Source organism: Channa argus, chromosome 3 (genome assembly GCF_033026475.1).
Source record: "Channa argus isolate prfri chromosome 3, Channa argus male v1.0, whole genome shotgun sequence".
NCBI lineage: Eukaryota > Metazoa > Chordata > Actinopteri > Anabantiformes > Channidae > Channa > Channa argus.
The window spans coordinates 28,178,888-28,192,573 of record NC_090199.1 but is presented as its reverse complement, the minus strand read 5'-3'; the positions used below and the strand labels follow the sequence as shown (position 1 = coordinate 28,192,573).

The following is a 13,686-nucleotide window of genomic DNA, read 5'->3' as shown; positions in this document are numbered from 1 at the left end:
TATTTTAACTTTTAACTGACTGACCTCACTTTGAACCACAGACTGAGCTGCACACGTCCCGCTGCCAAATTGTATGAGCCAATTTTTGCCTCTTTAGCCTGCGAGGCTTGTTGAGTTGGGTGGTCTTTACCTTTTGGCAGCTTGAAAATCTTTGTTGTGTAAAGTGGTGGCTTGCAGACATCATTAACACACTATTAGACGTGCAGTCATTGTTTCAAACAACAATGTACAGGAATACTTGGACATTTTCAGAAATAAAATAAATAAAAATGTCAATTTGTGGTTACCCAGGCAGTTGTTGTTCATCTCATGTTTGCTGTTCATTGTCAAGTGTGTCCTAGAACTATAGTCAGGCACCTACATAAGTGCTGACTCAGGGTTCTTCTGCTGTAATCATTCCTTCTGCTTATACTGGCTGAGAAGGGGCTGCTTCCGGCCATCGTTTCTGCGTATAAGGACCAACATCTGCAGTCCTGTGAAATCCCCTCTTTGTGTTTTCTCGTTGAGCTGCAGTGAAAAAAAAATGACAAAGAGGGAAATGTGTACAGAAAATGCTGCAAAATTTGGAAGATATCCACTTAATGTGAATAATGTGGAAGGTTGAAGAACTTCTTAATACATTCTGCACAGAGGGAGGACAGCTGCCCTCTGTCACCTCCACCAAAAACGTCTTTTAGAGGCATCAGTAGGGAGCGAGAGATGCCAAATAGAACCTGTTTCTTTGTTCATATTTTCAACTGACAGCCGTGAACCTATTCATTAATTTAAGGAAATGTGCATATATCCATGTATTATCAAAACTGCTTGTTTTGTTATAGGATGTGGTGCTTCTGGAGCCTCACCTAGAGGCAATTAAGATCCAACAATGAACCTAACTACAGGTCTTTGGACTGTGGGAATCTGTGTTCAAAACCGCTGACATACTGAGACATTGGAAATTACAGTTCTTTGGCTAAATACACGTGATCAAACAAAATATGAATTTAATCAAAGTCATTTTAAGCTTAGAAAACCCTTGTGTGCTTCACTAAGTATCCCCCAGGCGTAACCCTACTACCAGAGACAAGCTCACTGTTACCTGCCAAGCTGAAAGAGAAAGATCAGAGATCTGTGCATGGTGCATGGAGGAGCATCCAAAACCTCTTGTCCCCCCCGCGGCGATTACACGTCTGGTGGACGCAATGTGAATCTGAAACCTGCTAGAATTATAGCCAGTGGCCTATAAACAAGAAAAGTAGCTTCCATTTCCCTGGATGTGCTGTGCTGCATGTGAAGCTGGCCGAGTGCTTGATGTCTCCACTGTCCTTTGAAAAACAGGGAATCCAGCACAAACACATATTCCTACACACGGGCTCCTCTGAGCTGATCAGGAGCAAAATGGCCTAACTGACGAGTGGTCAGAACAAACACGAAGTGCTTAATCCATTTATTTAAGCTCCTCTCCTGGAACTACAACACTCCACTCTTTCCTGGATATTGTTACCACTGTTTTGCTGTAAAATCCAAACACTGATGGCTTTAACCACAGCCCTCAGCGATCAATAGACGCCGAGCTGCGGCTGCTTGTGGGTTTACCCACTTGCTGATCACCTTGTCACCCCCGAACACTCAGTTTCCCCTCTGTTTTGTGCCAATCCACACTCCCTTACTTTCTCTCTGTGCTCTGCTGGCTATAAATGGCTTTGTTAGCCTAGTCTGGCTAATGCATTATAAAAGCTCCCTGGCCTGGCTTATCCTCTAACAGTGCTTCCAGACTCACACCTCCATGTCCCAGCTGCAGCATGTTGTGTACATGCTGGGAGCATTAACAAAAAGCACAGTGGACACATCCAGATTGACGGTGCAAACAAACTGGAGAACAAGGGAGCACTGGCAAACAAGAAGACAGAAAGACACACGGAGAGGTATAGTGATGTCATAAGACACAATGTCATCTGGGAGAAGCACTGAGACTATTCAGGTGAGTGTGTGTTTTAAATGTCAATTCAGAGATAAAAACTCCTCATTTCGACACTCCTCTGTTAGTCACAGTCAAGTCCTCTATGTTAGGAAAAAAAATATTTTTCAGGTTTAACAATTTTTTTTATGGTTTCTTGAGAAGAACAATTTCATCTGTTCCTTATTATAGAAAATACAGAGCAGAACATCCGGAAGAATGATGGTGAATACAGTTTATTTTTGTGATTGATGATTTTCTGGTTCTGTTTAAGTTAAACTAACAAAAACTTTTAGCTATAAATCTGTAAAAAGACTATATATTCTTAGTTGTGGTGTTTGTTTGGGTGTTGACCAAGTATTTCTTAAACCCTGACTGCAGCCTAGTTCTTGCATAAACTATATAATACTGTAAGGTGTTGTAGCCATTCCGTGTCAACAAACCCAAGTTTTATTGTGGCATAAAATAAAAACGAACCCCAGTGTCTAAAAATGTCATAAAATATCTAACATGTTGACTTGTATGTGTGTATAATTGTTCAGGACGATTATTGCTTTCATAATAAATTATGTTGATCCTTAAATGATCTAAATGTGTAGATATGCCGTGGTACAGATCCATGGAGCAGCCAGCAGTGTAGCGTTTCTAAGTCTGAAGAATGTTGAGTATTAGTACTTTTGCATTGCACCTGAACATACAAGGTGTTTTGCTGTAGCTCTGGTGAAGCTGCGGTTCTGGGGGTGTGTTGTGCCATTCGATGAACCACATGTGAGATGAGGTCAGTGACAGTTTATTTCGGTTTCCGATCAATGTTTTTATTATTTGTGAAAATAATTATGTGAAAAATGATATAGTCTATAATGTTATAACCCAAACTTCCAAAAAGAAATCGTCTTTTGACACCCAGTATTTTTATGAGTACCCCGGTTACTTACGTGCATGGACGTGCAACATTAAATGCCTTCCTCTGCAGGATGAAGCCCAGAAGACTCCTTTCCACCGTTGACAGGCTTCCTACCATCACTGAGATGCATGAACGGGACAGAGAGGATGGAGACCAAGACTCTTCCTCCCACACCATGGAGGAGTTCATGGACTCCATAAAAGAACTCTCCCAGCCAGCTTCTTATCCTCTGCACGGGCCGCTCAGGGGTCACCATTACTGGGTGGCATGCAGACACCGCGTGGCTCCGTCCATACGTTTAAATGTTCCGAGAATGCACTCTCCTTGGATTTCAGTTGATCTATCAGATGTTTTTCTCACCTTAATGAACCCATCAAACTGTGACATTTAACTGCATTTTAACTGGAACCTGCTAGACAAGTTGGTTGCACAATCCCTGTTTGCAGGCCTTGTGTGAGCCAGACAGGAGGGATTAACATGTGAACAGATACCATCATGTGGATTTCCTTGGTTAATCCTGCTAAACGCTTTAACATTAGTTCATGATTTATGTAAGCATAGGTAGCAACACAGTACAGCCGCTTTCCATAAGTGATAGGCTTTGTAGGACCCCTCAGCAATCAGAGCACCCCTGAACATCTGAAAATGTGAGGTCTCTACTGATTTGACTAAACTCTCGCTGTTTTTTTTTTTTTAAAATTCTGCTGAAGCCTCAAACTGTAGAAGAAACACCTAACTAAAACTAATGAAACCTAAAGGGCTGCATAGGGCCCCTTAGTGAGGGTGTAGTGCAATTTTCTGGCAACAGGACCCAGCTTTGCAGCAATGTGACCTCTGTGGAGCTCAACAGTTTCAAACGGAGCCATGTCACACTGCAGGGAAAAGTTGAGAAAAACTCCAGTTTAGGCAAATTATGCACTGACACAGTTCAAGTGAAACCTCAAAGCCAGATGAGACTAACAAATGACCTGGATGATCCTCACGCTGCTGCACTTTTGGGCCCATAGAGAGCATGCACACCTGCACCCAGACACTGGCTCTTCCAAACTTTCACAATGTTATTATTTTGTGGATCAAAATCCTATTAATATAAAAAAGTTAATATGTGAAGTATGTTAAAGCTCCGAAAACATGTCCGCATATTCATAGGTGCTTCTTTTGCAATCATTCTCCATGGGAAAAGGCTTGTTGCGCACTAAGTGATCCCAGCACTAATCCTGGAGGTTTGGCAGATTTGTCTAATCCTTTAAAAATTCTGCTGAAGCCTCAAACTGTAGAAGAAACACCTAAAAAAAACTTTGCCTTTTTATTCAATAAGTAAAAACAACTTAAACAAATGAAAATCACAATAATAATGTTTGATGATGTAAGGACTTTAGTACTAGCTAAAGGTGCATCATTATGTCACGTTTGCAACTTTAACAAACTATTTTCATCATCAGTAGTAACAAAAATCGTCAATGATTGTCTAATCAATCCAACATTGTGTGTGTAGTGTGTGTGTGTGTAGATGTGTTGGTGTGAAGGTGACATTTTTTCTCATTAAGGACAAATGTGTTGGGATATTAAAGAACCTCTTAAGGGTTAAAATACTGAAAATTTAATCTGTGCAAAGGTTTGCACTCCCCTTGACAAATCAATGCAAAAGTAGCTAGTTCCTGATGAGGTAACATTGTATAAGTTACTGTAAATGTGCAGTAAAAGTATTTGTTGATGAAAACAACTTTTTTTTTTTTAACTTTCTTTGCCTTTTTAAAATAAGGGGATGCAAACTTTTGCACTCTGTATATCTTATTTTGCGCTCCACGTTTTAGAATGTGTTGCAGGCATCAACCTCTACATGTGCTTGTAATAAAAAAAAAAAAATCTATCTATCTTTAGCAGATACATAAAGGTTTAATCGATTAATAAACCAAAGAATTTACTTTTTTGGCACTTTAGAGGCTGTAGCTCTGTTGGTAAAGCAGTTGTCCATGGACCACAGGGTCAGTGGTTTGATCCCAGGGCCCAGCCATATGTAGGACTGTCTCTGGGCAAGACACTGAAGCCCTAACAGTCCATTCCCATCCCCAACTGTGCAGTGTTGATCCAAGCCTGGTAGAAATTAGGGAGGGTTGCGTCAGGAAGGGCATCCGGTGTAAAAACTGTGCCAAATCAACATGGCGACAATGATCCATTGTGGCGACCCAGACCTCACGGGATGAGCCAAAAGGACAAATAAAAAAAGAAGCTCCCACTTTTTGGCAATCGGCGTTTGAACAGAGTTTTTTGCATTGTTCATCTTTAAGACATTTTGTTCCATTTTAGGTAAAACAGAGAAAAAAAAGATGAGTCATGTTTCGAAATGACTGTGTTCCTCATTATGTAAACATTCATCTCCGACTTTCAACACGGCTGTTTTTCATCAACTTTATAGGCTACGCTTAGTGTTTATCCATTTACTTTTAGTTTCTTTTTACTTGAAATTTTGGGACTTTGTGAAAACTGAGTTTTGGCAGCCAACTGCTGGAGTTTTTTTTCCAACAAACGTGGAGAGGGAGGGAGGGAGAGAAAGAGAGAGGGAGAGGGAGAGGGAGAGGGAGAAGATCGGCCCCCCTGGAGACGGTTCCACAGAACAAGCATGACCTGAAATTACTCTAAGCAAGTTGTGCAACTCTGCAAACGTCATCATCTACAAGACAGAAGAAGAATATGATGAATTGTTCAGAAACACATGTCATGTGCATAAACCCCAAAACACACAATGACATGTTAAAGGAAAGACCTGACTCATGTGCAGTATCATAACTAAGTGAATGGTGTCCGGATAAAAAAAGCTTTATGAGCCATGACTTATAATACACACAGACTATTGCACAACATTTACCATAAAGTGCTGCTTCAGCAATGCGTCTTTTGACATCATTGTTTTTTTTTAAATTGAATCCACTGTGATCTTGAGGTGCAGATATCTATTTCCCCAAACTCATTAAATTAGAAAAGGAGTGAGTTACTGGGAGCTGCACTCTGCAATAAGATAAATTGCAGTGTGCCAGAGGAGCGATATAAAACAGATTTCCTGTAGTCGATTTAAAGTTTGGATTTAATATTACTAAGACTCAGATGATGTGAAAACACTCTGAAGTGTGGCTTTGAAATATAAAATACAGCCAACGAAAGCATTGATAGCAATAAACGGTTTGTGTCAGAACATACAGTGAGATCTCATTATATAGGTAATAACACCAAGAGCACAACGCCAACTGCAACACAACGAAAACAAATTGAACACCGTCACTGTAGAAAGGGGGATGCTGAGAAGCTCAAGCCTCATTCTACTAAGAAATTCTCCCGCCAACATTGAAACACTATCCCCTATGTACATAACTATCACTGTGGAACTACAACATGAAAGTCTGTAAGACACAAAAAGACTGAATTGATTGTAAGCACTGTTGCATCCTGGGAAATCTTTTTTCATTTTCTAAACTAATTTCACTTGCATTGCAATCTTATCCACTCAAGTTTGCAGCCTGGATTAGCTGCTTTAGCTGTGCCATTGACCTCTGTTGTTGTCCAGACACTATTTAACACACACCAATCAAACACTTGGCTCCCCAAGCTGATGTTTCATCATGTGCCTCATCATGGCTGTTTATGCTAACTTGGAGTGCACTTTTGCAATGAAGGGCTGATGGAAGACAGTTATTAAGACAATAAGGATGAATTGAAGACGAACCAAACATACTAAAGACAAGAAAGATAAACTGGGTGTGAAGACAAGACTGACCAGACATAAAAAAAAAACTTCAACAAAGGCTAAATGCTACAGTAGCTTGTACATTATCGTCATGCTGCCAGACTCCAGTCTAGACTTGCAGTATGGTCATAGAGGAAAAACTGGAAATGTTAAACTTTCAGTTTGAGTTCACATTTACTGGAAACCCAAATCTAACAGTCACAGTGCATTTACTTTGTATCTTATTACTTCACAAGCCAGAATACTGCACTGTTCAGGTTCATCTCAGCGTGACTGCCAAATACTTTAGGGATTTATGAAACTTCCTGCAGGAGTTACAGTTACTTACAGTAACTGCAGCTGGTTTTTAAAGCTGTGTTTGTTGATTTGTTTGTCCACACGGGGGCAGCACAAATGGTAAAAAGTCTGCACTTACTGTATATAGCACTTTTTCTAACTATTAGCACTCAAAGCACTTTACACTGCTTCCCTATTCACCCATTCACACACACACACACACCTACACCGATGAGGGAGCTGCTATGCAGCTGGCCAACACTCACCGGGAGCAACTAAGTTGGGGTTCAGTGTCTTGCTCAAGGACACTTTGACATGTGACCGGAGGAGCCGGGGATTGAACCAACAACTGTGAGATTGGTGGACAACCGCTCTACCTTCCTGCACCACAGTCGCCCAACAGTCTTACTGTACAACATGTAATGGTAAATGTAAATAAGAGACAAAAAGCAGCAACAACATTGATTCGGATTTGTTACTGTATCAGAGTTTTTTTTGCTGTTGTGTGAACCAGCACATCACACTGAATGGTGTACAGTCACAAACCGGAATTAGATTTTTCACTGACAGTCTCAAGCCTACAGTATTTTCATTTATTTTGACAGGTTAAATAGAAAAAACATTTATCTAATCCCCTCTAATCTATCGATCTTATCTAATCTGACTGAATAAATATGACAATGAACATCAAATGCAGTTCTTGATTTTAAAGTGTTGGCTGGTGCAAACATTAACATCTGGTGCACATCAGTGAGTAGTGGCGAATGCGTTTTTTTTTTCAGCTTGTCTGCTCCTTTATCTCATTTTCTTTGTTTTCAGTGTCAAGCTCCATCAGATAACAGAGATTCTCTGTGTGTTTTTTTTTCCAGGACACGTTCTAACATTGAAATGTGATGATCTGAGGAACTGCTGACCTGCAATGTGCTGGAAAATCATATTGGCTTTGAAATAAAGTTGCTGATAAAATAATAAAAAAAAAGATGCCTCAAATGAATTACAGACTGGCTTTCATTGTATTGTAGCAACAATAGACAGTCAGTTAGGTAATTAAAGTGGAGCTCCAGCAGAAACACTTAGTAAGAGGTATGTCAGCATGTAAAATAATAGCTTTGTCATTTGTTTTTGTGCTGCATACACTGCTGGATTGCAGGATGCAGCTGTGAAGACCGAATGAGCTTTCTTTTTTTTTTGACATTGGCGCAGTTGGTACAGTCAACAGATGACCTTTTGTTTTGCTTGGAGAATTTCTGCGGTGGGATTACAGGCAGCAAAAGTCTCCTTATACTTACGGGATGTGTTCAGATGATTCCTAAGGCCAACGATTTGTTGACCAGTGTCTTATTGTTTACAGGTAAATGTCCAAATACAGAAAACTGACTTTAGCTCATTTTGCTTCCAGTCCCAAACAAAGTCTATATTCAACACACAGGACACATACTAGATGCTGCATGTTACATGTAGACTTGCAAACTATGAACGGGTCAGATATTCAGCTATGCTCTCTTCTCATGTTTCAAACACATACCATTCAGCTCCCCATGTCCTACAGCCATTTCTCGCACCCATTAATCCTCAATCAATTTGAATGAATATAACAAAAAGGATGCAAACCTTTGTGACCTTTTTGTAACTTCTAATGATGAAAGAACATTTAGAGGGACAGATGGTGGTAGACTTGGCAAAGAGGATGGAAGTGGCTGTAGTGAACACTTTCTTTCAGAAGATGCTGGAACATAGGGTGAGATATAAGAGCGGAGGTAGAAGCACTCAGGTGGACCAAATCTTATTCCGACGTTGTAATCTGAAAGAGATCAGTGAGTGCAAAGTATTGGTAGGGGAGAGTGTAGCCAGACAACACAGGATGGTGGTTTGTAAAGTGACTCTGGTGGTGAGGAAGATGGAGGACGAAGGGTTGGAAGTTGAAAAAGGAAGAATGTTGTGTAGTTTTCAGGGAGGAACTGAGACAGACTCCAGGTTCTCAGGAGGTGCTTTCAGATGACTGGACCACTAATGGACTGGACAGCTAATATGATCAGTCAGACAGGTAGGAGGGTACTCGGTGTGTCATCTGGAAAGAGGAAAATGGACAAGGAGACTTGGTGGTGGAGCCAGAAAGTTCAGGAGTGTATACAGAGAAAGAGGTTAGCTAAGAAGTAGAGGGACGCTGAGATGACTGAAGAGAGGTGACAGGAGTACAGGGATTTATGTTTTCAGATGTTAGACTATGGGAAAGAGAATTCTTCTCACGCAGGGAGCTGTTCAGTCATGAATGGGATGATACAAGTCACAGCAGTACACAAACAGACTTGTTAATACTGGAAAATGGAGCTAATCATCCACACCCCACCTCTGCTACATGTAATTGGGTGCCAGTAACTGTTAACAAGCATGAAATATGTGGAAGAATACACAACACCCAAACAGGAAGATTTGACAAACTTTCCCCTTGGGTCATTTTCTAACCATCATATGCAACTATAAAGCCTAAACATGATAGCAGTGATTTTCGCCTACACAGTCCAAGTAGAGTCATTATCTGCAGTATCTTCCCAGCTGAAAACCAACATTGCACAGAACAGTGGACTGTTGCAAAACCAAAACAATCTCCCAACTCATTTTGCCTGATAACAGCTAGACTTGGCTTCATCACTTCCAGGAAGGAGATCACTCCCTCCTGAAACACAACACTGTTGATTTGTTAGGTTTGCCTGGATCTACCCGGGGTAAACTGTAAAGTGTTAAGTACTTATCTTGTTACTACAGTCACTCTATGATTTAATCCACTTACTATTTAACTAACAACTATCAACAACATGGCACACTCTGTGGCTTCTTTGTCTTTCTGCCTGTAAAACAAGCGCTGAGAACATTCCAGAGTGGTCCCAGAGTGAATGTGTAAACGCCAAAGCATCCAGCAGGTTTGGCCTAACGGGAAAAGGCAGGCACTATGGGAAAATCCACTCTGCGCTCTGCTCATTGCAAAGGGGGCACGGACCCATAGTGAGCCCATGTAACTTAAGTTTGAAACGTACAGAGACAGAAGGGTGGTTGAAGAATTCATACCATACTGTAGATAGTTCAGTTTTATACAGCAGCACAAAACTGTTATTACAGAACCATGGGTGGTGCAATTATTTTTACCAGTAAGTTGCCCAAAAAAGTCAGATAAAGGATAAAAGAGGAAGGGAGGCAAATGAACCACATTTCATAATCATGTTGGACCTGCTGTGACCATTGGTGCTGTGTGCCAGAACCCTTTTCAGTGGTGGTGCCTCCTTTTACATTCATGAATTTGATTTAAGATTTATTTTACTTCTACCATGTTTATATTGTGATCTGTTGGAATAATGTTCCTTCTGTTAATAAAAAGTAGAAATGCTAAAGGGGGCGTGGCTCTAAAGCCTTGCAGCCTCGACGTATTTCTGCTCCGCCCCCCCCCTTCCAGCAAGGACCATAAAAGTAGCAGGAAGCAGCTCTCTATTCTTAACTCCTCACTTCTTGTGGATCTTGGAAGCAGCACAGACTCTCACTTTCTTCTCTGAAGGGATCTCTGGACTTAATTTGCTCTTTAACTGAAAACATGGTGTCACAGAAAGGCTCTACTCTCCTGCTCATTGTTGTGGCTGCAGTTTCCATTCAGTTCTACCAAGGTGAGTACAGATTACAATGATTAGCACTGAAGAATGTGGGATGCAGTCACTTATTAAGAACTTTTGTTGTATTATTATTATTATTGTTGTTGTTGTTGTTGTTGTTGTTATAACTACAGTTGAACAGATTTCCCTGAGTTAAAACTGTGCAGTAAAGCTGCAGCTCTAAAACTTCTACTTTTTTCCCCTTGCAGCTCATGATATTGGACGATGTAATTGCCTCTCGACACAAAAGTTTATCAAAGGCAATATATCAGATTTCGAAGTCAGGGAGAAAAGTCCCGCATGTGATAACATTGAATTAATGTAAGTTTATAAAACTTGTCTTTAATATTTGCAGCCAAATCTCAGTCTTCTAAAAACTTGGATTCTAATTTGGATTTTGTGCTTGTGATTTTTCAGCGTAACACTGAAGAACACAGACAATTCTACTGATAAAATCTGCATGAACACTGGAGGACAAAGAGCCAAGGCTTATTTGAAATGCTGGGAAAGGTAGGTTACGCCATGCAAAACATGTACACCACCAACATCATCTCTCAGCTGCTACACAGTAACATCACCTTCAACTCTAGTATGGAACTACTTTGTTTTAAAGTTATGTCTTAGATGAAGGCTCTAAACATTGACTGCTCTTTCCCATGTATTTTATGCTTCAACATTGATAAACTGTCTGAATACATAAGTTACCACTTCACATCTCTTTGCCTTACATCTGCACACAGACCCTGTTAAAAATCTCTGGCAGCAGTTGGATTTTTCACAAAATTTAAAATGTTGGATTTGGCCCCAGGATGCAGCCTGAAAATGTATTTTAAAGAGAGCCAAATGCTGTCTGGCAAAACTTCCTAGTTTACTTTGCACCGAATAAAGTAAATCAGACAACAAACATTATCAAAATAACAAAGGTCTTTCGAAAATGTTGGCTCACACACGCACATTGACACATTGACATGTGACTGGTTGCACAAACCTCCAGATGTTTTCTATTGGTGCTCTGGCCTTAAACCAGGTTTTCTTCTTTGCTCTTCCCAGAATAAACAAGGATGAGAGCCGTAAGATGGAGTGTATCGACAGAAAGAAAAAGGCAGAGTGAAAGCACAAGAGGGGAGGGGAGAGAGAACTGACTGGGGGAGGAAAGATATCCGGACCAGAGTCCCAGAGGTCACATGAAAAGTGAAGAGAGAAAGAGAGAGTCGTGAGTTGAGCTTTCACTGAACTTAAGCACTGAAAGGGATTGGGACATAAAAGTGATGGGGGACGATCTGGGTGAGAGGAGATGTTCATCGGCAAGGAGGAAATGTGTGGAGGAAAGATGAGAAGTGAAATAAGTAAATAAATGTATGTTTGCAAAAGTCTGTGTAAAAAGGCCACTTCAAATTGTACTTTATTTTTCGGCTTAACATGTAATGTAACAAATATTTATGCCTATTTATTGCAAAAGTTTTATATCATTAAGTTTTTTTTTTTTTTTTTTTTTAAAGAAAATAAACAGATTTTGATACAACTCTGTGCTGTCTGTTTTAAATAATTTGTCTCTTTTAACTCTGTGAATAAAACCAGCGGCTCAACACCAACATCCCTGCAGCTCAGCAGTCAAACAGCACCACATATCGCAAAGACACAGCCTCTGAGGACACTGAAGTGACTTTGGGAGCAACAAATGAATTGTTCTCATAGACAAACCCTGTTCTCCTCAGGGAAAGCAGCATTTTTTTTTTAAAATGATAATAATTAAATGATGTCCATGAGAATATTTGACCACAGCTGTTTCTGTAGCTGCAGCCCGAGTGGAGACTGGTTCCTGCAGCATCTGGTAAAAAGAGATGAATCATGACGGCTCAAGTTTTACTTACTGGGGTTAACAGATGAACAAGGAAATAATCTTAATATTACAGTTGTATTAATCCACTTTTTTGCGGAAAGAAATGATTATGTTGATAATGATTCTGCAACTGGTCTGTATATTTTTTATATTTAATACAGTTTCCATCACATGGCAGGGACCAACTGACCAGAACATACATATAAAGTAGTACCATCCGGGAGAATCGGGAAATCACCTCCTCACCTGAAAGGATCACATTATTAATCAGAATTCCAAAAATGCTGTTGAGGTCCTAATATAAACAGTTGATCCGCTGACCACAAACACCCTGTTCAAAAATTGTTGGCATCCTGTTAAATCAACTTCAGATGTTGTGGCTTTATGAAACTGTGTTGTCCTCTTTGTAAACTTCCGAGACACCATTTCAGCCTTTCTCTCACAGGCCTCAAGCTGATCTCTCAAGCTCGTAACATACTCCCTCAGAGATTTTACTAGATCTGCGGCGTTACACAGGTCCAGCTCCACAACCTGTAAAGTAGCACTTGCTTTTTGAAAACAATTCCACATGTTGCACAGGAAAGTTATTTCAAGGTTGTCCAACTTCTTTTTCTTCTTATATTATTACCTGCTCTCATTTCCTGTCATTACATTTTGTTTAGTGTTTCCAATGCTCTTCATTGCTGCTTGAATGTTAGCATAGTGACTGCACGGTGCCTGTGCTGCTTGTGCTCGTTGTGCGTGTTGCAGCCCAGGTGGTATCAGAAAGGGATTTGAAATGTTCAGAATGCTGGGTTTTCATTTGGCTGCAATCCTGCAGTCACCACCTTCTCATCTAACACTGTGTGTACTGTGTGTGGAACAGACTCCTCTAAAGGATTTATGCCCTTGATGTGAGCTTGTAAAATGTTGCACATGCCTGACATATTTGCTGCATTATCAGAGCACTGTCCCCTGCAGTTGCTTACATCGATATGAATTTCTTCAAGCCATTGAGGATCGACTGGCAAAGAGCCCCTGCTGTGTGGCCTTCTATTGGAAAAGCTGCAGAAATCTTTCTTGAATGTGTCTAATAGGTGACACATAACACAAGATGATAATTAGCTGGTTACTTATGATTTCAAAAAAGCACTTTATTGCTCATTAGCTCCATAAATTCCCCACAAAGGGGACATGTACATCCTTTTTTAATGCATGTATTTGTTTTTAATATCGGACTTCAAAAAGGACTCAAACTCACTGATCAGTTCTAATATTACCATGTAGTTTCCAAAGTGTCCAAACTACTAAAACTTTCATTGGATCTTCAGAACCCAATCCGCATTCTACTCAAACTCTCACAACAACCACTGTTCT

At 40.3% G+C, this 13,686-nt stretch overlaps 1 protein-coding gene across 1 annotated transcript; it reads left to right on the top strand.

The window, feature by feature from the left end:
- Positions 1 to 10,332: 10,332 nt before the first annotated feature.
- On the top strand, positions 10,333 to 12,012 carry LOC137124387 (C-X-C motif chemokine 9-like). Its single transcript, XM_067499284.1, has 4 exons — positions 10,333 to 10,505; positions 10,700 to 10,811; positions 10,908 to 11,000; positions 11,541 to 12,012. Exons 1-4 carry the CDS (start codon positions 10,436 to 10,438, stop codon positions 11,599 to 11,601), a joined length of 336 nt encoding a protein of 111 aa, XP_067355385.1. The 5' UTR covers positions 10,333 to 10,435; the 3' UTR covers positions 11,602 to 12,012.
- Positions 12,013 to 13,686: the final 1,674 nt, after the last annotated feature.